At 63.7% G+C, this 23,308-nt stretch overlaps 1 protein-coding gene across 1 annotated transcript; it reads left to right on the forward strand.

Annotated features, from left to right (window-relative positions):
- Positions 1–421: 421 nt before the first annotated feature.
- SMTN (smoothelin) lies at positions 422–22,402 on the forward strand. The gene is made up of 21 exons (XM_075718487.1): positions 422–484; positions 5,715–5,875; positions 6,123–6,216; positions 6,343–6,421; positions 6,515–6,846; positions 8,615–8,717; positions 8,922–9,166; positions 9,304–9,367; positions 10,330–10,428; positions 10,969–11,334; positions 12,439–12,542; positions 14,646–14,762; positions 15,831–15,989; positions 16,079–16,154; positions 16,427–16,591; positions 17,195–17,257; positions 17,421–17,484; positions 17,815–17,985; positions 18,056–18,179; positions 18,251–18,402; positions 22,252–22,402. The coding sequence occupies exons 1-21, from the start codon at positions 434–436 to the stop codon at positions 22,400–22,402; spliced, it is 2,940 nt and encodes a 979-aa protein (XP_075574602.1). The 5' UTR covers positions 422–433.
- Positions 22,403–23,308: the final 906 nt, after the last annotated feature.

The raw sequence follows: 23,308 nt of genomic DNA on the forward strand, positions 1-23,308 counted from the left end.
CAGACAGCGGGACCCGCCCCCCCCGCCCCCCCTCGGCTCCGGCGGCAGGGCGGAGCCAGGCGGGGAGGGGCGGGTCCGGACCGTCCCGCCCGGAGCGAAGAGCCAATGGCGGCGCCGGGCGCGTGCGTGGGCGGGGCCTGCGGGGCGGGGCGGGGCGGTGGGTATTGGCGCGCGGCCGCGGCGGTGCTCGCAGTGCTGGCAGTGCGGGGAGGCGCGGGCGGGCAGGGCCGGAGTGGAGTGGAGTGGAGTGGAGTGGAGTGGAGTGGGGCCGAGCCCAGCGCAGCACAGCACAGCACGGGGCCGCGTCGCGCCGCGCCGCGCTCCGGCTGCCCTTTGTTGTCCCAGCCACCGCCGAGCCCCCGGCCAGCAGCAGCAGCAGCAGCAGCGGCGGCGGGCCCCGGCGGCGGGGCGGGCGGGCAGGCAGGCAGGCAGGATGTCCCAGGAGAACCTCCTCGGCATGGACGAGGGAGCGCTGCGGAAGCTGGTGAGTCCCCGCGGCGGGCAGGGCCCGGGACACGGCGCGCATCTACCCGCAGCCTTTGCTCGCTTGTGGCGGCTCCCGGGGCGACTGGTCGGTGTGTGCCCGGCGGTGACCCGGCTACTTGTGCCCCGCTAAGGGAGGGGAAGTGGTGGCCGAGGCGCGGGCAGCCGGGCTGGCTCCAGGGGCTGAGCGATAGCATGGGCCCGTCTGCGCCTCTGCAGATGGTGGAGCTGCCGCTGCCCCCCAGCTTGGAGGGTGAGTGGGGCAGCTGGCAAGGAGCTGCAGCACTGCTTGGGGGGGTCCCGGGCAGCGGCACCTGGAGGGGCCTGAGCTGGCCTGGGTCAGAGCTCTGGGTATGGGTGAGTTCTAGCACAAGTCCTCGTCCTGCCCCAGTGACTCCAGAGACTCTAGCCCTTTGCTCGCACCTGCGCTCAGGCTGTAATGTCTGTCTGTTGGCTCCATCTCCTTGGCCAGTGGCTCCCACCTGGGATGTTTCCTGCTGCTGGCTCAGTTACCTGCTCACTGCTCTCCCAGTGCCAGCTGCCATCTGGCCTGGGTCTCTGCTCCTGTGCTGCCCAGGGCTGGTGTGGTGCCAGGCACTGCTCCCCAGGCTCTGTGCCTGCATGGCTGGGCATCCCCTCCTACAGCAGCTGGTGGAGCAATGTCTGAGTTGCATCCCTGCTCCATTTGTTCTCCCTGGAGAAAGAGCCGGAGCGGAGCCCTGGCCTTGAGGCTGCCAGGGCCAGGTGGGCTTATGGGGGATGAGTGCCTGTGTGTCCTAAAGGTGGGACTCTGGGTGCTGGGCTCTGAGCTGCTCAGCCAGAGCTGTTGTGCCAGGAAGCCCTACAAAGTGCTGCCCAGCTTTGGGTAGCCCTGCCACCTCCCCTGCAGTTCTGGGGCACTGCACGCTCAGGGCTGGGGATTTGCTCTGTGCCCCAGGGGCTGAGTGCAGGGTGGCCCGGGTCGGCACTGGGGAATAGTTACAGCAGGAAACTGAGTCAGCTGTGAAGGCACGTCTGCAGGAACAGGAAAGAGTCAGGGTGCCATAGCACCAGCGGGAAGTAGGATCTGTGCCGTGTCATAGGCAGGGGTTTGGCACAGGGGCTGCACTGCCCTGCCAGAGCCTCCTGACATGCCATCCTCAGCCTGCTCTGGGTAACAAAGTGCAGACCTACCCGTTGTCCATGGGTTGAGGAGCCCGCCGCCCTCTGTGGGGTGACATCAGGGCCAATGGGGGGCCCTGGAGGTGTGGGGATGTGTGGTCTGGGTTTCTCCCTGTCCTGTCAGTGCTCTGTCTCTGCCATGTCCTGGCTGAGGTCTCTGGGCTGAGCCCTAGGAGTGGTGTGGCAGGGTCTCCAGCCAGCCTGGGGAGGTGGATCTTACCCATGCAACAAGTGCTGCTTCTCCCTGGGGCTTGGTCTTTGACCTGCTGGGGCCTTGCATTCCCAGAGCACCCTGCTTGTGGTTCAGGTCTCCCTGTGTCTGTATGGTGTGCGTTGGGAAACGCCTGCTCCAAGCTGACGTGAGGCAGGGAAGGAATTATTTTTCTTTCTGGTTAGGTTTTGGCTCTGCTCAGCTGGAAGAGGATTAGCCCATATAAGGGAAAACTGCCTGTCCCACTACTTCCTCCCTGCTCCTCTGCTTTCCCCAGCCCTCAGCTCTGGGCTGCTTCTGTTCTTCCTTTCTCCCAGCAAGTGAGACCTTGGCAGCAGCGTGTGATGTCCCTTGGGGTCCTGGACAAAGGAGGCTGGGGGATGTGAGCAGGTCCCTGCAGCCCCCTCACTGGGGCTGTTGCTGTGCTGGCTGGGCTGGGAGCTGTTAGGGAGCCTCTGCCTGCCATCTCCCTCCCACAGGCAGCTACGTGGCTCCCTCCTCTGCTGCCTGCTGGTACCCCAGACCCAGAGAGGCCAGCTGGGATGAACCTGTGGTGTGGCATGAAGGTGACCGAGGGCTTGGAGGAGCCCGGGGAGGGAGCTGCGGGAAACAGGGTGGGTGCTGCTGCAGGGTGGCCCTCAGCTGGGTGCCTGGAAGCAGGGGTTTATTTGAGCACTCAGGGCTGTGCTGAGCTTCAGGCTGTGGTCTGCTGGCCCTGGGCTGGGGAATGCTCCCCTCTCCCAGCCCCTTGAGATCTCAGCCTTGTTAATTAGAGAGGCAGGATGCAAATCCCGTTGCAGGCAGAGGCAGGGCAGGCTTGAGCTAGGAAAGTCATGGCCATGAGGTCCCCTTCTTGCCTCTGGTGGCCTCTGGGAAAGGTTTCTGTGGCCCTGAGGACCATTGCATCCCTGCCATGTCCTAATCACCCAGCTGTCCTTCCTGCTTTCCTCTGCCTCAGAGTCAGACATGTTCTCCGTGGCTCCTTCCAAAGGTGACAGCGAAGCTTGGGGCTGCAGGAGGTGCTTGATGCACCTGGCTCCTGTGGCTGGGCTGCAGCCTCCCAAATGCTCTGTGCTCAGCTGCTCCGGGGAGCTGGATGGATGCAGGGCTAATTATGGCCCTCCTGGAGGAGCTGCCAGCCATGCTGGGTCTCTGAACGCCACTGTACTTGGGCATCATCAAGAAAACAGCCCATGGGTGCCTTGCCAGCACTCTTCACAAAGCCACTTTGTGTGTGTGCAGAGGCAGGCGTTTGCTTGTAACCTTTAATTTGCTGCTGGCTGGGCAGGGCTGGTGGGGCCCTGGCATGTGCTGATCCCTAGGCCTGCCTGTGCAGGCACGCTTGGGCCCCTTTCCCACCCCCTGGCTCCAGCTGTGGTTTCCAGCATGCTCCCCCTTGCCACTGGCTATGGAGCCTCCAAAGCCACTCATTTGCCTCACCCTGGCTCCCTGCTGACGTGGGCTTAGGACAAGGCTCCTTCTCCTGCCCTACTGCTGTTTCTCCGACCAGGAGAAGCCTTCCAGGACCCAGGTGCAGGTCAGGTCCCAGCTGGAGCCTGCTGGGCAGGGCAGACCCTGGAGCTGGTGGGTGGGTGTCACGCAGCACGCAGGTGCTGGGGTGTCCCCTGCTCTGGGGTGCGTGGGTCTGGTGTCCCATTGTGTCATGGCACTTCTGTCCCGCTTCCTGGCACTGCAGCCTCCTGCGACTGCTGCCCCTCCATCATCCTGTCAGGGCTAAGCCATGCACGACCAGCAGCTTATTTTCCCTAAATAACCCAGTGTGTGGCAGAGGAGTATTTTTTCTGTCCTCAAGGCCTTTGCATGGCTGCAGGGAGGGCCATGCTTGCCACGGGGCCTCTGACTCCAGCCTCTCATTTTGGGCTGGATCAGGCTCCATTGCTCCCCCACCCCCTTGCTGCCACCCCATGCGCAGTGCAGCTGGGCTTCTCAGCCTGCCAGGGTGGCCTCTGTCTCTGCTGTATCAGCAGAGGGAAAGGTTCCATCTTGGTGCCTTTGTCCTGGCAGCCAGCGTCCCCACCTGTGGCAACATCCCCAGGGTGCAGGCAGCTGCCTGGGGCAGGCAGGCCTAGCACACGCAGAAAATGGGAGGCCCCTGTGGACAGAGGGGCTGGTTTCCTCCCCGACATCCCCCTGCCCTGGCGGCACAGTGGCTCCTACTCTTCCCAGCTACTTCCCTGCCCTTGTGCCAGTGGAGGTGCCAGCTCCAGATAAGCCCAGGGGGGCTGCAGGCCCCAGCTCTAGCCAAGAGGCCGGTGCTCGCACTGCTGTGGCATGCAATAACCAGCTGCAGCGTGCTGGGAGGGATGGCACTGCTAGCTGGTGTGGTAAGGGCTGCCAGTGTGAGAGGGAGTACCCCAGGTTCAAGCACCTGCCCCTGAGGTTTTGTGCGTTTTTAGTGCTGGCTTGGCCAGGGTAGCTGCACTGGGGATTGGTGGTCTTGGCTGCTGAGCATTCTGCCAGAGTCTTCCCAGCTGGGGAAGGATGCTGCTCCTGGCTGGGCCTTGAGGCTGGCAGGGACTGGAGGACCACAATTTTGACTGCCACTGGGGTGGCACGTGGCAGCTCTGTGCCTGCTGGCTTCACTGGGATGGAAATATCCCCCCCCGGTCCCCAAACCCTGAGCAGGGAGTGTGAAGGGCAATGGCTTTGCTAGGGGGTCTGTGCAGAGGGGTTTCTGTGTGCAGGTGGCGGTTTAGGGTCTTGAGTCCTGCTCAGCCTGGGTCCAGCTGAGGGACCAACCAGGATTCCTGGTGCAGCGGAATCTGAAGAGCCTGGATGGGTGGCCTGGCAGTAGCCCATGGGACTGGAAGGGAGGGGACTGATGCTCTTGTCCTGTTGCGCAGCCGCAGCTGCTCCCAGTGTGCTGGGGCTTGACACGGACAGCAGCTGCTGTGGGTTGTGGGGTTTATTTTTAACAAGCTCCATGGGAAATTGCCTCCTGGGTTCCCAGTGCTGGGTTGGTCCTGATGTCCCACAGCGGGACAGTGGGGCTGTGCCTGCCCTGGCTGGCCTTTCCCTGTGGATCCAGTTGCCTTCTGCTCCCCCTTCAGCATGGGGGGCTGGGGGGGGCTCTGCATGGCTCCCTCGAAGCACTTGGCCCAGTGGCAGAGCTGGGGCTGTGGACCTGATCTGGAAGAGGGGAAGCAGCTCTGGGTGCCAATGCCAGGTCCTGGCACTGAGTGGGCTGAGGAGCAACCATGAGGAGGGGCTGGGGGGGGTGAGTCATGGCCATGCTGCCAACATACAGAGGGTTGGACTTTCATTTAGGACAGATCCTGCTCTGATTTGGCTATGAGAGCTGCCTGCCATCACCTGGTGCTGGGTGAGGGTGAGGGAGGCTGAGGGGTGGACCCCTCCTCAGTGGGGTGCTGGGACCCTCCCAGCCAGCACCTCCTGGGGGCCACGGGGGTGGGAGGGGAACCAGATCCTCTGCTGCCCCCCCCCTGCTGCTGGAGGGGCTGGTGTTGGTGGGAGGGTTTGTCCCTGTGCTGGTGGCATGGGGGAACAGGGCTGCAGAGAACTGACCCTTGGTGACTGCACAGACCACTGATGGGCATTTGTGCCATGTGCCCCTGTATCCTTGCCCCTCACATGCCTGGAGGTCTCGGTGCCATGGTGGCAGCACCTCCTCGCCATGGCTGGTCCCAGCATCCTGCCCCTGTGGAGGCGGTGCCCGCTTGGCCAGGCAGTGCCAGGCAGCCTGCACCCCACCAGACAGTCAGTCCCATTGTATAGCATGTGGGCAGCCCATGGCAGCCTGGCAGAGGGCAGCACAGGGGCTGAGCCAGGGGGCCACAGTGGCCAGAGCCAGTGCTGAGCCCTGCCCTGTCACACCCAGCTGGAGGCAACACTGGACCTGGCCGAGCGGCGCCGCATCCGCTCGGCCATTAGGGAGCTGCAGCGGCAGGAGCTGGAGCGGGATGAGGAGGCGCTGGCATCCAAGCGCTTCCGCCCAGAACGTGGCAGCCACCGGCAGGATGACAAGGAGAACTGGCCACGGTGAGTCCAGTGTGGGGCCAGGGTCCTGCTCACCCCCTGCCTCTGCACCAGGAGTCAGTGGCTTCGATGGCTGGCCCCACTGTGGCTTGGACAGATTTGGGTGGGTGCAAGGGTGGGAGCAGCCTGGTGCCAAGCAGCTTGGCACATGGTGGGGGGCCGTTGCCTGAATTTGTCAGCTGCCTACAAGGGGACTTTGCTCCCGAGCACCCACAGCAGCTCCTGGCTGGCTGCTCTCGCCCCTGTGTAGGTCCCGGTGTCTGGAGGAGGAGCAGCAGACGGCCCTGGCTGCCTTGTCCCGGCAGCTCGAAGCCATCACTGACGTGGAGGAGCTGACAAAACTGGTGAGTGACTGTGTGCTGGGGCTGACTGTGTGCTGGGGCTGACTGTGTGCTGGGGCTGACTGTGTGCCGGGGCTGACTGTGTGCCGGTGTGACCCTGCCTCTCTCCTGGGTCTCTCCCTCTTGCAGCTGCGGGCAGCAGGTGAGTACGAGGAGCGCAAGCTGATCCGAGCTGCCATCCGCAAGTTGCGGGCCGAGGAGATCGAAGGTGAGGCACCGTCCCCGTGTCCCAGGGTGGCTACTCCAGAGAGCCTGGGATGTGGGCAGCTCCTTCCTAAACACTGCCTTTGCTCCCATTTAGCCGCAACGCTGGCTGGGAACACGCAGAGCAGCAAGAAGGACAGCAGCGAGCCCCGTGCTTTGCCTGGGGATGCGAAAAGCAGCCAGAGGGATGATGCTGAAACACCAGCTAGGAGCAGGAAGAGCAGCCAGAGGGGAGATACCAAGCTGCCAGCCCTGGCTGGGAGTAGGGAGAACCATGGCAAGGGCAGCACTGAGCCCCTGGCTGCAGCCACGAGTCAGGAGAGCAGCCAGCAGGATGATGCAGAGCAGCCACCGCTAGCTGGGCCGGAGGACAGTGGCTGTGGGGGGGCTGCAGAGCAGCCCCCTGCCCGGGAGCCTGAAGGCTCAGTGGTGAGTGCACAGGGTGATGCTGGTGGGACAGGACCACCAAAGACCTCACCCTTCCCTTGGGCTCCTGTGCCAGCCTGCCTGGGGTACAAACCCCTGGACATGCCAAGCTTGCCCACCTGAGGGGACCGGGGCAGGTGGAGCTGAGGTCTCTGGAGACATGGGGTACCTGGCTGGGCTGTGCCAGCATGCTCCCAGCAGTGGTGAGCTAAGGCTGGGGGCTCAGGCCTGGGTGCCCCTGGGCTTCTCCCTGAGGATGCAGTCTGGGCATGAGTGCTGCAGGCGAGGGGTCTGCAGGACCCCTCAGTGTGCTTGGTGCACCCCTCCCCACTGTGGCTCTGCAGGGACGGTGCTCTTTGGAGGCGACAGCTGCTTGTCCTGCCTGTGGCAGCTGCCTGCATCAGTCTCCTTGCACAGGCAGAAACCTTAATCCTCCTGTCTTCTTCCCCATACGCTGGTCGTTCCTGCTGGCCCTCGAGGGTCTGGGGCTCACTCTGGAGTGAGGCTGGTGCTCACCAGCTATGGTGGGGTCTGTCTGTCTGGGGAACAGATGGGCTGGTGGGCAGGAAGGAATTGGTGCAAGCCTGGGTTTCCTGCCCAGCAGTGGTGACCCTGCAGGGGACTATGGCTCTCATGGCGGTAGGAGGTCCCTGCAGAGACACCATGTGGAGTTGCCCTTTGAGGTAGAGGGTGGGGAAAGGAGAAGTGGTGCTTATAACCACAGCTGAGTGGGAAGGCTGGGATCCCTGCATCTGCCTCTGTTCAGCCCAGCTTTCCCCTCTACCTGCCCTGAGGCTGTGGCAAGAGGTTGTGGTCCTGTGCCACCTTTCAGCACTCTCTGCCTTCCCCATCTGGATGTGCTGGCACACTGCCCCCTGTCCTGGCCATGGTGGGACATCTCCTGAGCAGCTGGCAGGGCTGTCCCACTCTGTCCAGCTGATTACTCCAAACCTGAGGCCATTTCCCTTAAATGTCAGCTGCAGTGGCACCTGGGTTTGGGTCCTGGTTCCCCTGTGCCCCCTTGGAGTGTGGGCCCCTCTCCACCTCCCCCCACCCTTGAGTCATGTCAGCACCTGGAGCCCACGGTGCTTCTAGAGGCACTGGCACAGCTAGGACTCTGCCCTGGCTGGTGACACCAGGACACGCTGGCCCAGCTTAGGTGTGTGTCAGGTATGCACCTGTCACCTGCGTGTCCTTGCCGCTCCGATGCGAGTGTGTGGTCCTGCACCCAGAGTATCCTATCATTTGCTGAACAGAGCTGCTGGTGCTATGGACAGGGGCAGGGTGATGCAAAACTGGGGGCTCCCTGCCTCATGGAGCCCTAGGGTGCCTGGGCTGCATGGCAAGAGGGGACAGGGGTGCTGGGCAGGGGCTGTCCTTCCACCTCCTGGCATCCATGCTGGACAAGGCTGGTGTACTCATGGCAGAGGCCACAGAGGGACCCAAGAGCCAGCTCCTTGCTCTGTGCCCTGGTACTTACCAGCCCCATGCAGAGGAGTGCCAGGGGTATGCAGGGTTTGGACCCCCCCTTCTGTAGACACAGGGTCCCCTTCCCTGCCTGGTGGAGGCAGCAGGGTGTGGGGACTCTTGTCCACCTGCCAGCCCCCTGTTGCTTGTCCATCCCCGGCAGCGTGCAGGCAGGGACCTGGGTGGCATGGGAAGAGGTCATAGCCTGCGGCATGTCCTTGGATGGGTAGCAGGGATGGGACAGGGTGACCCAGTCAGAGACCGGAGGAGGGCTGGCCCTGCTTTCACCCCCTGCTCTCCCCAGGCCCATGAGCAAGATGACACGGTGGAGCAGGAGCATGTCCCAGCTGGGATGCAGGAGCTATGCAGCCGGCAGGCGGGAGACCCTCAGAAACCCAGTGCCCAGGGTGAGTCCCTGCGAATGCTGGTAGCAAAGCCCTGTCCAGGTGTGTGCCTGGGGCCAGAGCAGCACCAGGGCCAGCTGCAGGCATGGGCGGGCAGATGGAGAGGGCAGTATGGCATCTCTCAAAGGTACAAACAGGGGAGCTGGGCACCTGGTGGGGCTGTGGGAGCAGGCTTCCCCCATGCAGAGCCTCTTTTCTCTCCCATAGCTGTGGTCTCGGGGACCCTCGTGCTCCTGGACCTGCAACCGGCCCCAGAGCCCAGTCCAGAGCCTGAATATGGTGACGAGGAGCCGGAGCGGGAAGAGCCGTGTGCCCTGGGTGGTGCCCAGCCCAAGGGGAAGGAAGGGAGCCCAGGGAGCCCTGCTGCCGCCCAGGAGCCTGGTGGGGGCCAAAGTCACCAGGTGGAGCAGCCCCCTCTGGGCCAGCCTAGTGCTGGCAGCCGAGGCAGCAAGGTACAGAATTGGCGACATGGGCTGGGGCCACTGCTGCTCTCTTTGCCAGGGTATGGTGGTCCCGTGGGTGAAGGCAGTTTGATGGTGTGGGGGTGTGCATGTGGCTCCGCCAGCTTTGCCCCTTTCCCTTCCTGCAGCTTGGTGTCAGGGTGCATGGCCATGTGTTGGGGCCAGCCAGGAGGCATGGAGAACTGCCAGTGGGTAAGTGCAGCCCCGTGGTGAGGGAGCCCTGGGGGTGTGGACCCCCCACTGACCCCTGCCCTGGCAGCACACGCATCCCAGCTGTGCAGGGAAGGGCATCAGCCCTGGGGATGTGACTTAAATCCATGCAGGCTGGGGCAGGAATGTGAGGGCAGGATGTGGCCAGGCCAAGGGCCATCCCCAGCTGATGACCATTTGCTGCCTGGCTGTGTGGTGGCGGTGCCTGCCCCAGCTGGGTGCTGGGGGAGCAGGGTGCCAGGCAGGCTGTTTACCAGTCCCTCAGCTCCAGGCTGGGCAGCAGCAGGGCCATGAAAGGGAATCGTGCCGGCAGCAAACTCCGGCCTTTTGCATTCTTTGTCCCAATAAGGCCAGGAGCCATGTGCTGGCTGGCCCTGACCCGCCCCCCCAGGGCCACGCTTGCTGGCCCAGCTGGGTCCCAAACCTGGGTGCGGGGGAAAGGCACTCACTTGGGCATCAGCAACTCCAGCCCCAGGCCAGAGCACTGCCTATTTGGTGCCTGCCTGCACCCTGGGTGCTCCCTGGGTGGGGCTGAGCCACTGGGCCCCCTTGTCCTCCACTCTAGACGTGATGCTGGGCTGGCCCTGCTATGCCAGGGCCTAGCGAGTGCAGGGGTGATCCCAATCTCCTGGCACAGACCCCAGGTACCACTCACTGCCCTGCCAGGGCACAGGTACCCAGTCTCTGCCTTGCCTTCCTCTGTGGTGTGGTTTGGGGCTGCAGGGCAGAGCCAGTTGCTTCGGGCACAGGGCAGCCTGTGAGTGCTGGTGGATTTTGGCACTATGCTCTGGGGAGTGGGGGGTGACAGGGAGGGAGACCCCAGTGTGCTGTACTTGGGGGGGCGGGTTGGGGGTGGAGCAGGGATGGCAACAGCACCCTGTGCCGTGCTCACCCTCTACTCCCCTTGTCCTGTTCCTTGCATATCTGGCCTGTCCCTTCTCAAGTGGCAGTACCCACCCAGGATGTAGCAGGGGCCCTGGCCAGCCTGAACACTCACCGGTGGGAGCAAGTGCCCTCCTCGCTGCGCCCAGCTGGCCGCATGGGTAAGGTCCCAGTGGTGGCTGCCTCCTCTCTGCTTCCCAGTGGCAGGAGGTCCACGGCGGAATCTGGGCAGGCATGGAGCTCTGGTGGCAGGATGCTGCAGGATGCTCCAGGCTGGCTGCTGGCTGCCCACCTGCTTTCTTGCCCCCCTGCCCAGCATCCATCCCTCCCCACCCATGTGCATGAACAGCCAGGCCTCAGCAGAAGTAGTGGGGCAGAAGCTTTGAAGGGCTGCAGGCAATGCCGGGGCGGGGGGGAGGGGGTGTCGGGCAGGGAGGGAAGGCAGCATGTGTGGCAGGGCATCCAGAGGGATTTTATGTGTGGTGGGCACCCTGGGGGGCAGCATGCATCGTGTGGGCACCCTGAGGGGCAGCATGCAAGGTGGGGCACCCCGGGGTGGGGGACCTGCATGCATGCGTGGCAGGGCATCCCGGGGGGCTGCATGCATCATGCGGGGCCAGGGAGGGAGGTGCAGCATGCATGGCGGGGACACCCGTGGGTCGTTGCAGCCCCGGTGACCCCACTGCGCCTGTCCCCTGCAGAGCCGAGCCCCGCCGGGCCGCCGTCGCGGGCCGCCTCGGTGCGGGAGCGTGCCCAGCGCTTCACCCCGGCGGGCCCGGGCCCGGCCCCCAGCGCGGCAGCGGGCGGCCCGGCGGGGGCGGGAGGCGCGGGGGGGCGGGCCGGGCCCGGCCAATGGCAGCGGGGGCCCCGCACGGCCCCGCCGGGGCCCGCTCAAAACGCGCGGGGCGGTGGCGTAGGAGGCACAGAGCAGCGCCCGGCCCCAGTCCCTGCCGGCTCCAGCCTCAGCCTCGACGGCATGAAGACCTACTTCACCATCGAGATCAAGGATGGGCGTGTGCGGCCCCTCGCGCCCCGTGTCGTGGCGGCCCCCGGCAGCCAACGGGCAGGTGGGCACCGGGCAGGGGCACCCGTTGGGGGGATGGGGAAGATGCAGGCAGGTGGTGTCAGTGGGGAGACTGGGTGGGGAAGATGGACAACATGGACAGAGGGCACCTATTGTGAAGATAGGATGGGGAAGATGGGCAGTGTGGCAGCTCGGTGCCGTAGGGATGATGGGCATGAGTGGGCATCTTTCAGGGAGGTGGGACTGGAAATGGTGGGCACCTGTCAGGGAGGTGGGCACCATGGGGGCCATATGGGTGCCAGCAGGTAGGTAGGTGCTGGCAGGGCCGTAAGCACTGTGGGACAGTGCTCCTGGTGGGGTGATATGTGCAGTCGGGCAGTGGAGCAAATGGGTGCCAGTGGGCTGTTGGGCACTGACAGGGTGGTGGGCACCAGTGAGCAGGTGGAAACCAGCAGGCTGGTGGGCAGCAATGGGCAGGTGGGTAGTGGTAGGCCAGGCAGGCACTGATGGGACACGTCAGCAGCAGCAGTGGCATTTTGCTGCTGGCGGCCCAGAGGCTGAGCGTGGGCTCTGCCAGAAGAGCAGAGGCAATGGGCAGGACTGTGCCTGTCAGCCCTCACCCTTTGGCCGGGATGCTCAGCCTGCTATGGGCATCTCGGGACTGGGAGGCCATCTGGCCCCGCAACCTGTCCCCATCCCCACCGTCCTGCCACATTCGTGCCCCAAGTCCTTCCCCAACCCCCCTGCCCCATCCTTTGCCCCATGTTCATGATCTGACCCCACTGACCTGTTGGTCCATGCTGTTCTGCTCCGTCCCATCCCCATTGCTGTGGGGTGTCTGATCTGATCCAGCCCTGCCTGCTCACAGACGTGGCTGGCTTGGGATGCCTATGGGGCTGTCCCTTGTGCCAGGGTGTCTTGGCTCCAGCTGGAGCACTGCAGAAAGTGCCCTTCCTTGGGGAGGAGGGCCTGGCTTCCCTGTTCCTTGGCTGTTGCCACAGCCCTTCTCCTGTCCCAGAGCTCAGTGCCTACTGCTGAGGCAGGATGCATGTGACAGCCAGGCAGCCTGGTCAGAGCCATTCCCCAGGTATGGGGCTGAGCTTGCTGGGCTGGGGCAAACCCGGTGTGCCTCTCCCTCCCCTTGCAGAGGTGACCCTGGGGCTACGGAGCACCCCCATCCGCATCACCGCTGTCCCCAGCAGTGGCAGCAGCATCTGCAGCATCAGCAGCGTCAACAGCAATGTCACCAAGGTGAGTGCCCATAGGGTCTTGGGTGCAATGGGGCTGTGCCCCACTTGGGCATGGCCTAGGGGTCCTGGGCTTGGGGTGGGGACCAGTGACCAGAGCAGACGGTTTGGTGCTGGCAGCACAGTCCAGAAGCTCTGGCTGTTTTTGTTTTGTTTTTTTTCCCCACAAAGAGACCCTGGGGTCTGCATGTGGACCCACAGCCCCAGCCACATGAGCCCCCTGCACCCTGGACTGTGCCACTGTGTACACAGACACTTGGTGGCGTTGGGGGGAGGTGGGCTGGGAGCCTTTCTTGGGTGTCTCTGTTTTAAACACCTTTTAGGGTGGCAGCACCTCAGGGAAAAACCCATCGTCACCCACTCCTCTGTCTGCCTTCCTGGGAATGGACCTTGGCCATGGCGCTGGGGAGGCTTCCTGGGGGGCGTTCCCTGAGGGTCTCTGACCCAGCCTGGAGCTGTGGGCTGGGGTCCTGCCTCCTCCTGCTTTGCAATCCGAAGCCAACAGTAGAGCAGCAGCCCCAACCTGCTTGGCACAGAAGGGATTCTTGAGTGCCACTGGGGGGGAAAAAAAAAAAAAAAAAGCACTTCTCTGCTCTGTTTTGAGGGGGTGAGCAGGACACAGTCCCCGTGGGCGCTGGGGGCGGTAGGGGTGAGTGCGCACAGGACGCAGCCCCACATGCACAGCCCTCTGAGTGCTTTTATCTGCTCCTGGCCATTTAGGGTAATGTGAGGCGCACGCAGCCTTGGCAGGAGCCATGATGTTAAGTGCGGCGCTGCCTCGCTCATGGTCCTGTGCTTGCCCGGCTGCTTCTGTGAGCACAGTACTGCTGCTGGCCATGGCACCACTGGCTGGCTCACTCCTTGGCTCAGCCCTCACCAGCATGAAGCAGGCAGTGCCCACAGCCTGGCAGGACTGCCCTCAAGTGTTGCCTGCACTAGCCTGTGGGCAGCTTGCTGCCTGCAGAGGCAGCCACTGAGCTTGGGCAGGCTTGGTCCGCGCACCCTGTCAGCTCTCATTAAGGTATTAGCAGCGCTGCCTAGCGGGGTGGGGGGCTCGGGACCCATTGGCTGCCTGGCGGGAGACATGGCCTCCAGGTGTGCTCCCAGCTGGCAGGGAGGAGGAGGAGGAGGAGGCAGCAGCAGTGCTGGCAGCCCTGCCAGGTAGGGCTCGGTCAGAGGGACCAGTGGGGTGTGGGGATCTGGGGACAAGTAGACACTACGGTGTGTCCTCTCACTGGTGGGGTGCCACCTGTGCCCATTGTGCAGGGACCTGCTCCCCCTCGGGCATTTTTCAGGCAGCAATGGGGGACAGGGGCCCCCAAAAATCACAGCTGGTTGCTGAAGCTCTCACACCAGTACCAGCCTGGGACTGAAGATATCGCTGGCCAGGAACAAGAGGGCACTGGGGTGAAAGGGCGTGTGGGCAGTCCCCAGCCATGGAGCACACCCAGCATGTCAATGGTCTAGGGCTGATCCTGCATGGGGGCTCTACCTTACCGCCTCTGCCCCATAGTCCCCCAGCCTGGTGTCGAGGGCACTGGCAGCCACCCAGGGTGGGGGGGCCACTCGGCAGTGCTCCCCCTTGCAGAGCCACCTGGTCCCGGGGCTGGAAATGCTGTCAAGTGTCAGCACCTGCCTTGGCACGCCTGCCTCGGCACCCCTGTGCAGGACCCCCGGCTGCTGCGACAAGAATAGCCCAGCAGACACAGAGCTGTGCTGGGCTGGTCTCCAGCCGGGGGCGGTGCCCCTGGCGCCCCTATAAAGGGCAGAGGACAGCTGAGCGGGGCTTGCCACAGTGCCTGCTTGCACTAGCACTGCTGCTATGCCAGGAGTCAGCCTGGAGGGGCTGGCGCAGGCCGGGGTGGCCGAGCTGGCAGAGCTGCGGAGGGAGCTGGGGGCTTTCCGGGGGGCTGTGGAGGGGCAGCTGGAGCGGGCGCTGCGGCAGGTGCAGCCCCTGGCGCGGGCACTGCAGGTGCTGGAGGAGGAGCACCTGGAGCTGCGGGCAGAGCTGGCGCGCCTAGGCCACCGCCTTGACCTGCTGATGCTGCAGCTGGGGTCGCAGGAGCCCCCCAGGAAGGACCTCAGCACCCTCTTTCTGGAAGCACAGGACCCTTGTGCCCACTTTGAGGGCACCAAGGAGCCCAGCAGCCCCGTGGCCCATCCACCTGCTTTCTCCAGCATGTGCCAGCAATCGGCCCTGCACCTCTCCTGGAGCAACAGCGGCGTGAGTGCGGGCAGCCCTGCCCCACGGCAGCCTGGCGGGGGGGCAGGAGGGTGGCACCCGCTTGCAGGGCTCCTGGCAGCCCTGGGGTTTTTTGGAGTCAAGGTGAAGCCCCTGGCATGAGGTAGGACCATGGCTGCAGTGCACAGGTGATGCAGCGTCACTGGGATCTGCCACCATTCAGGCTTGCTGCTGTGGGGGGCAAACAGCACCTGCCTGCTCTGCATTACTGGCATGCCGGCCAGGTGGGCAGGCTGCAGGCAGCTGACCTGCCCCTGCCCACACACAGCAGTGGCAAGGCACAGGTGGTAGCATGAGCATACACAGCCAGCGTCACCTCCCACTGGTGGCTTTGCCATGGGCCAGGTGCTGGGCTGGGGCAGTGGGACACAGGATGGGGCCAGGTGTGCAGTGGGGCTGTTCCAGCCCCATGCTGGTACTTCCTTTCTACTGCCTCCCTGCCCTATTCTGGGCCTGGCCCACAGCCTGCTGCGCATTGCTGGGGGGTCGTGCTGAAAAGGACTTGGTGTCCTGGCTTTTCTCTGGCAGGGGCCAGGCTGGCCTAGATCCTGAGCAGGGATGCAAGGGAGGCTCTTGATCTCCTACACAAGCTCTTCTCTCCGCTAAGTCCCTTAATTCCCTGGAAATCCCTTGTGCTGCTAAGGGCATGCGCTGGCCTTGCCAGCACCTTGTCCACTGCTGGGCACCAGGCACTGCCCAGCCTGGAGTACCCAGGCAGCCCCTGCCTGCTGGAGGCTCCCAGTAGCCTGTGGTGATGGGGAGTGGGGAACATTTAGGGACATTTTGGCAGCCAGACCGGGAGCAGGTCAGAGACTGCCAGGCCCTCCTGGGGCAGGGTGTGCCACAGCAGGGGCATGTTGCACTCCCCTGCCTGCCTTGGTCACTGTGGATACCTGCGGCGTCCCACTAGCTGTGAGCTCTTACACCACACATGGCATGTCTTCTCCAGGGTCCCCGCTGCCCATGGCACTGGACAAGTGGGGCGATGAGCAGCAGAGGTGTGGAGGTGGCTGAGCTGGTGGGGGCTCAGTCATGGTGCTGTCATTGTAGATGGAGCCGGAAGCGGTGGAGGAGCCCCAGGCACTGAGGCTGGAGCAAGAGCTGCGCAACGGCATGGAGAAGGTCCAAGTGAGGGAGCTGGAGACAAGGAGCAAGCTGAATGTCGAGGAGCTGAACAGGATTGAGGATGAGGATGTTCTGGACAAGATGGTACCTCCTCTGCCACCAGGCTCCTGGGGAAAGGCGAAGGGACCCTGAGCTGGTGGCAGAGGGGTGATGCTGACCTCCACCTCCTGCAGCTGGATCAGACGACGGACTTTGAGGAGCGGCGACTAATCCGAAACGCTATGCGGGAGCTGCGCCAGCGCAAGCGAGGTACTTGAGGACAGTGGCCCCCGCAGGTGCTGGGGCTCTGGCAGTGGCATTGCAGGTGGAGCCGGCAGGGGGCTGGAATGGGGCCATCCGGTGAAGCAGGAGGGCACATTGGGTCTTCTGTTGCACCCCTGGCTGTGCCAGGCTGAGGACATTGTCCTTCCCATGAGCCGGTTCTGGACTGGCAGTAGGTGGCAGGACCCCTGGTGTGGCGGGGACCATGCCCACCACCTCTGTGTCTTGCTGCTGACGCTGTCTCCCACATGCATTTGCAGACCAGCGGGAGAAGGAGAGGGACCAGCGGCTACAGGAGACCAGGAGCCAGGCTACGGCAGGGAGGGCCGGCCATGCCACGGAGACCACCACCACACAGAGCACCCAGTCGGCTGATGGCTCGGCACGCAGCACCGTCACCAAGACTGAGCGTCTCGTCCAGTCTAGTATGGGCTGGGCTGGCAGGGTGCAGGGCTTGCTTGCCCAGCACAGTCGGTGTGCCGGCCCTTCAGGAGGCCGTGCAGAGTCTTTCCTGGTGCTGTGCCATTGCAGCTTCTCGCTGCCACTCTCGACACTTGTCCTGGGTCTGGCTTGACCATGCTGGGAGCAGGATCGTGGTTCAGGGCTGAGTTTTGCTGCATCTCCTCTGGCTTGCCGAGAGCCTTGCTGGGGATCTTTAAGGGATCTGCTCTGGTGACTTCCCACCTGATCCTCCACCCTGTCAGGGTGGCAGAGGACTTGTGTGCACCTTGGGCCTGTCTCCTATCCACTATAGTTCTGCTGTCCCAGTCCCTGGGTGGCTCAAGCCAAGAGTCGCTGCAGGGGGCTGAGGAATGCTCCAGCTCCCTGCTCCTTCACACTGGCCTCTTTGCTCTGCCTGGGAGGCACGTGCCGTCTGTCCCCCTTCTGCCTGTCCTGGCCATGGCTCTGCCACCTGGGACTTCTCCCTGTTGCACTACAGGGCTGCAAGGGTGCTTCGCAGTAGTGGGTGTCTGTGGGTGCCACTGCCCCTGGCCCCAGCTGATCCCCTGTTGCCTTGCTCCCTGCAGGTGATGGCACCAAGACCTCCTGTACCACAACCATGGAGTCGAGTTATGTGAAGAGATCAGACAGTAAGAGCTTTTGCTGCCCTTTCCCTGCAGCATTCTCTGGGCATAACCCCAGGGGCATTTCCACTGCCAAGCTATCCCTGCCTGTGGAGTGGGCAGAGCACCCCACCTGCCTGGCACTGCTTCCCTCAGCTCCTGCCCAAGGCCTCCCTCTTCCTCTCTGCAGATGGCAACAGCACATTCGTTCAAACCAAATCATCCTACAGCTCCTCTTCCAAGAAGATGGGCAGGTGAGAGGTGGTGTCTCCCTGGGGCCAGCCCCAAGCAGTCCCTGTCAGCTGTCTGCTTGCACAAACCCTTTCTGCCCAGTGGTGTTCCTGTGCAGGGATGTCCCCAAAGCCTCCTGGTCCTTGGGGCATGCTCACTTTCTCCAGTGGTCCCCATGGGTCCCTCCGTGGGCATGGAGATGTGTCTGCCAGCCAGGGACCTTAAGCCAGCTCTCTAATGTCCCAGTGACGTGGAGGTCTCTAAAGCTCCAGGGCTGGCAATGGGCTGAGGCCACCACGTGCCCTTCCTTGGGCTGCCCATGGCCCCTTTAGCTTCATCTGTCTCTCTCCCAGCATCTTCGACCGTGAAGACGAGAGTGCCTCCAGGCAGAGCAGCCTGGCCACGCTGGAGCGGCGCCAGGCTGAGAAGAAGAAGGAGTTGATGAAAGCTCAGAGCCTGCCCAAGACATCGGCCTTGCAGGCTCGCAAGGCTATGATGGAGAAGCTGCAGAAGGAGGGCGGGAGGTGAGGTTGGGCCAGGGGCAGGCTGGCTGGGTGGCAAGTGCCATGTGGATAACACCCCACATCTGTGTAGCTCACTGAACCCCACGACGGCACGCACCACTGTGCAGCGCTCCTCCAGCTTCGGCGTGCCCAATGCCAACAGCATCAAGCAGATGTTGCTGGACTGGTGCAGAGCCAAGACCCGGGGCTACGAGGTGAGTGCCACCTCCTCTGTCCGCCCCAGGGCCGGTCGCTCGGCCCCTTGGTAACTCTCCTGCCCTTGCAGCATGTGGACATCCAGAACTTCTCGTCCAGCTGGAGCGATGGCATGGCCTTCTGCGCCTTGGTCCACAACTTCTTCCCTGAGGCGTTTGACTACAGCCAGCTGACTCCCCAGAACCGCCGCCACAACTTTGAGGTGGCCTTCTCCTCTGCAGAGTACGTAGCTCTCGTGCCATCACATGGGCTTGGGGTGGCTTGGGGCAGCTCTCCCACTCACTGCCTGGGGCAGGGAGGGACACAGGCAGGGCCAATGGTGCTGGAGGTGGGTGCCTGTCAGCATCGCTCCCCCCATATTATGCAACAAGGTTTGGACACTGGTGGGGAAAGCAGTGTCTGTGTGGACAGAGCCACGAGAGGCCAGCGCAGCCCAGTCTGGCGTGGCAAGGGTGGGCATGGGGGTCTGTGCTTCTTGGGTGTGGGGCAGAGGACCCAAAGGCAGGGCAGCTGCGCCCCAAGCCCACCCAGCCGTAGGCAGTACATCTCATCCTGGGGTGCCAGCTGTGGGACCGCAGCCCCTGGGGAGCAGGATTTGTCTGTGCCAGGTGCCTCCTTTCACGGTTGTAGGGGCTAAACCACCATCGCAGCTTCTCCAGTCTTTTCCCTTCCCCTTTTGCTTCTGATTTTCCTGGGTGCTGAGAGACGGGAGCGTGTCCAGCAGCCAGCCCCTCTCTCCTTCCTTCTGTCTCTCTCCCACCCACTCCTCCTCCCCTCCAGTACCCTGCCCAAGGGCAGGGCCAGGTGGGTAGGGGTCCCATCCCAGCTGGTGCCCAGGGCGGTGGCGTGAGCTGGGAGCTCCTGTGAGTTCCCTGGGTGCCACAGTGCTGTTCAGTAGAGCGAGAAGGGGGCCGCGTGCCTGGCTCTTGGCGCTCATGTTAATGGACTTTTTGCCTTAATTGGGGAACCGGTGCGTGGACTTGAGAGAGCCATCAATCTCTCCAGCCTGGAAGCCAGGTGGCCTCTCGTCCTTCCTCCTCCTCCAGCTCTTGTGAGCGTCTTCTCCCGAGCTTCCTGCACCAGGGCTGTGCCGTGCAGTTCCAAGCGGAGCTGGGCAGGAGGGCTGGGCTCGCCTCCCTGCATCCTCCTGGCTGGTCTATATAGGGCCTATATAGAGCGCTGCTCCGCTCTGGAACCTGCTCCCCGAGCACCCAGCGTGCCAGAACACCTCACTCCTCCTCCTCTGCCTCCGTCTGTCCTTCCCTCTGGACCTCACGCCTCTCCACGCTGCTCACCCACCCTCCCCCTCCCTTGCTTGTGCCCCTCCAAATCTCACTGAATGGCCTTGACGCAGCGGTGCCCGGAGCCCTCCTGCCCCTGCATCGTGCATCCCCAGAGCATGTGAGAGCAGAGCAGCATCTGCCTGCGGGGGTGGGATGGGAACTGCATTGATCTGTGTCTCTTGTTTTCTCTCTTCCTCCCCTCCCTGACTGGGCTGCGGTCACTGGCTTGCCCCTCTCTCTCCCTGCCCCCAGGAAGCACGCGGACTGTCCGCAGTTGCTGGACGTGGAGGACATGGTCCGGATGCGCGAGCCAGATTGGAAGTGTGTGTACACATACATTCAGGAATTCTATCGCTGCCTGGTCCAGAAGGGGCTGGTAAAAACCAAAAAGTCGTAGCCCATTTTCACCCCCCCGGGAGCGATGGTGAGAACCTTCCCCTCCAAATTCCTGCCCGTGCTCCACTGCCACCACTTGGCTGAGGGGCCAGGGAGCGGCCGCTGTGGCTGGGGAAGAGGCTGGGGGATGCTGGTGGGTGAGGGGCAAGTCCTGGTAGTGTTGGCCCGCAGGGCCAAGCTGTGGTCAGGAGAGGGGTGGAGGCAGCTGGCTGGCCTCTGGCCTTCCAGAATAGCACCCCTGGGGACTTGGGGAGGGGGGAACTCTGTCACCCTGGGGGGCTATTGGCTTTCCAGCCACAGGGATGGTGCTAGCGGGAATGGAGCTGCCGCAGCTCTTCCCTCCCTGCTGGCTGAGCCTGACCCAGGGGATTAGCTGCTGGGGACACCGCTCTGGATGCTCTGTAGCAGCACAAGCCCAAGCAGTGCTTCCTGGGTGTGGGTGAACCCCCCCCCCCGGGATGCCCTAGCATCACTGCTTGCACTTGCTGCCTCCTTCCACCCACCCTGGGGTGCGTGGGGGCTGCTGGCGCTGGCTGGGGGGGAGCTGCAGCTGCTGCAGGGCCAGTCATGGGCAATGGTGCCCTGCCTGCGAGGTGTTGCCTGCTCATATATGGGCAAGAGTGGGGAGTCTGGAAAATGTGAGTCAAGGCTTGGGTCCTGCCTCGTCTTGCAGTGTTTGTGCCTGTCTTCAGGGGCATCCCAGCTCGTGCTGGAGCCGCTGCTCCCCCAGGCTTTGCACAGCACCAGCACACCAAGGCCTAAACAATGGCTTTATAAGGGCAGAGCTGGTCTCCTGCACTGGTGTTGCTTTGCCATCACCCCCTGAGCCAGGGCTGGCAGTAGCAGGGGGCCTCTGGAGCTCAGGCAGGGGCTTTCCCAAGGCCCTGATTGTGCCTCCCCACCTCCCCAGGGTGGCCGAATCACAAGGTGAGGCCAGTGTTGGCCAGGCTGTGGGGTTGGAGCCCATTGCCTCCATGGCTGCATTGACTCCAGCACAGCAGAGGCCCCATGGGAGAGCTAGGGGCTGTGGGGTGCAGGAGCAGGGTCCCAGCAAAGCCCTGGGCTGGGTGGCTCTCCTTGGCCCTGCTGCTCCCCAGGGGGCCTGCACCAGCTGGGTGTCCTTCCTTGGCTGTGATGGTGCCAGCCCAGGGGGTTGGGCTGGGCTGTGCTGGGGGGCTGAGGCATGCAGGGGGGTTACTGCAGCCTGGGGAGAGGGCTTGGGGGTGTTGTGCTGGTGGGTGGCAGCTTGGGGTTCAGATGCTCCTTGTCCACAGAGCTACCCAGTGCACCATGTCATTGGGGCAGAGCCCCTGCTGGAGGGTGGCACTGGCGCCAGAGCAGCTAGGCTGGCCCTGGTATCAGTGGGGTCTGCCAGCTCGTACCAAACGGCCCCCCAGGTGCCAGCGCAGCCCTGCCCTGGGCGCTCATGACTATGTTGGCCGTTACTGGCAGCAGCAGGCTGGGGTGTTCTGGCACTGTCAGTCCCCTGGTGGGTGTTGGCACCTGCTGTACTGCCTGGCAGGGGTGCAGGGACACGGGCAGGGTGGGGTGGTGGCAGCAGTGGCTCCAGCCTAGCCTCCAGCAGAAAGGGGAGAGGACAGAGGTGGCCAGTTCCCCTCTGTGCCCTGCTTGGCTGTTGCAGTGACTACCCCAACTGTGCTAGGCAGCACTAGCCTGGGGAGAGAGATGGCCCAGGCCAGGTGGGTTGTGCGGGCAGAGTGAGGGCAGGGCTGCCACCCCAGTGAAGGGGCAGTGGCAGAGCCCAGAGGCTGTGGGGGTTGGGGGACAGCTATGGCTGCTCTGCTAGGACCACCCCAAGGCTGGCAGCTGCTGGAGCAGCACAGCACTGGGGCCTGGGCTAGGACGTGGTAGGCATGGGCCAGCACTGAGCTCTAAGCTCCTGCACCAGGCTCCAGTTCAGAATGAGAGCAGGAACTGGGCTGGCAGAGCTGACAGGAGGCCGAAGAGCAGGGCCAGGAGTGATGGGCAATATGTGACCAGGAGCCCCCTACCTTTCCCTGGACCAGCCAGTGGCATTTGGGGTAGGGGCACAGCACAGACACCTGTGGGCAGGCAGGTCTCTTCCCTACAATGCCCCAGCATCAGCTGGAGGAGGAGGAGGGTGGGCACAGCCTGAGCAGGGGGTGACTGCCAGCACCAAAAGCTGGAACAGAGAGCAACAGGGCGCCAAGGTGGGGCCGGCAGCTCCTGTTGCAGGCAGCACACTCTTCCCAGTGCCAGGAGCAGCCGGACTGTGGGTACAGAGGGGCAGGCAGGAGCTGAGGGCAGCAGTGCCCAGTGCTGGCAGGCCCTGGGCGGCATGGGTCCTCCATCCCAGCCCCCACAGCAGGGCAGCCCGCCCAGGGCCATGCTGAGGGCTGCATCTCTGCAGGACGCTGGTGGACTGTGTGCCCCTGGTGGAGGTAGAAGACATGATGATCATGGGGAAGAAGCCGGACTCCAAGTGCGTCTTCACCTATGTGCAGTCCCTCTACAACCACCTGCGTCGCCACGAGTTGCGCATGCGACAGAAAGAGTGCTAGAGCCTGCCCTGCCTGCCACCCTGCTGCCCCCTGCCCTCAAGGGCTGCTGGCAGGTATGGGAGCTGCCTGCCCCAGGAAGGTCCAGGGGGGCCACAGGACCAGTGCTGGGGACAGGGGCCTCTGCCACTGGGACAACTCCACACCTCTGCCTTGCTGGAGCTCCCTCTGTCCCCGCTAGCTGCAGGCTGACCCAGTGGGCAGGGCCAGGCAGGCACTGCCAGGGATGCTCCCCAGCTTGGCTCACCTCCTGCACTCCAGCATATTAAGTTATTTATTCTCCAGGAGTTGCTTGTCCTGCGGGCAGCACCCCTGTGTCCCCAAGGAGGCCAGGCATGGCTGCACCCTCTGGCCCAGGGCTGGCGAGTGTTGGCGGCCAAGCAGGGTTGTGCAGGCCAGTCCACGTTGCAGTGCATTCCACAGGCAGCACACCTGCAAGTGGTTCTCCTTGGCCCCCTGCAAGGAAGCCCCTGTGCCCACTGCAGGCCCTGCTTGGTGCCACCTCCCTGGGGATGGCTCCACAGGCCCATGCTGACACCCTGCTTCCCACTGCACATGTGCACCCTGGGGTGCTTCCACGCTGGGGAGCTGCAGCACCCGTGTGCTGGGGAGCGGGTGGGGAGGCAAGGGGTCCTGGGGGAGTGAGGGGCTCAAAGAGTGAGCCGGGATGGCAGCCCCTACTCTCCTGCCCAGCTCAGCTTGGGGCACCATGTGCTCAGTGCAGCTCACCCCTCCATCACCATCTCTACACCCACACTGACACGTGTACCGACACCAGCGAGACAATAAAGGTTTATTCTATAGGGTGATGCCTCCGCTTCCGGTCCTTCTCCCGAGCCACACCACCACTTTGTGCCACCAGTGCAGCGCATGGGGGAGTGCTGTGGCAGCCCTGCCCACTCCTGGGAC

This window comes from Pelecanus crispus, chromosome 11 (assembly GCF_030463565.1).
Source record: "Pelecanus crispus isolate bPelCri1 chromosome 11, bPelCri1.pri, whole genome shotgun sequence".
NCBI lineage: Eukaryota > Metazoa > Chordata > Aves > Pelecaniformes > Pelecanidae > Pelecanus > Pelecanus crispus.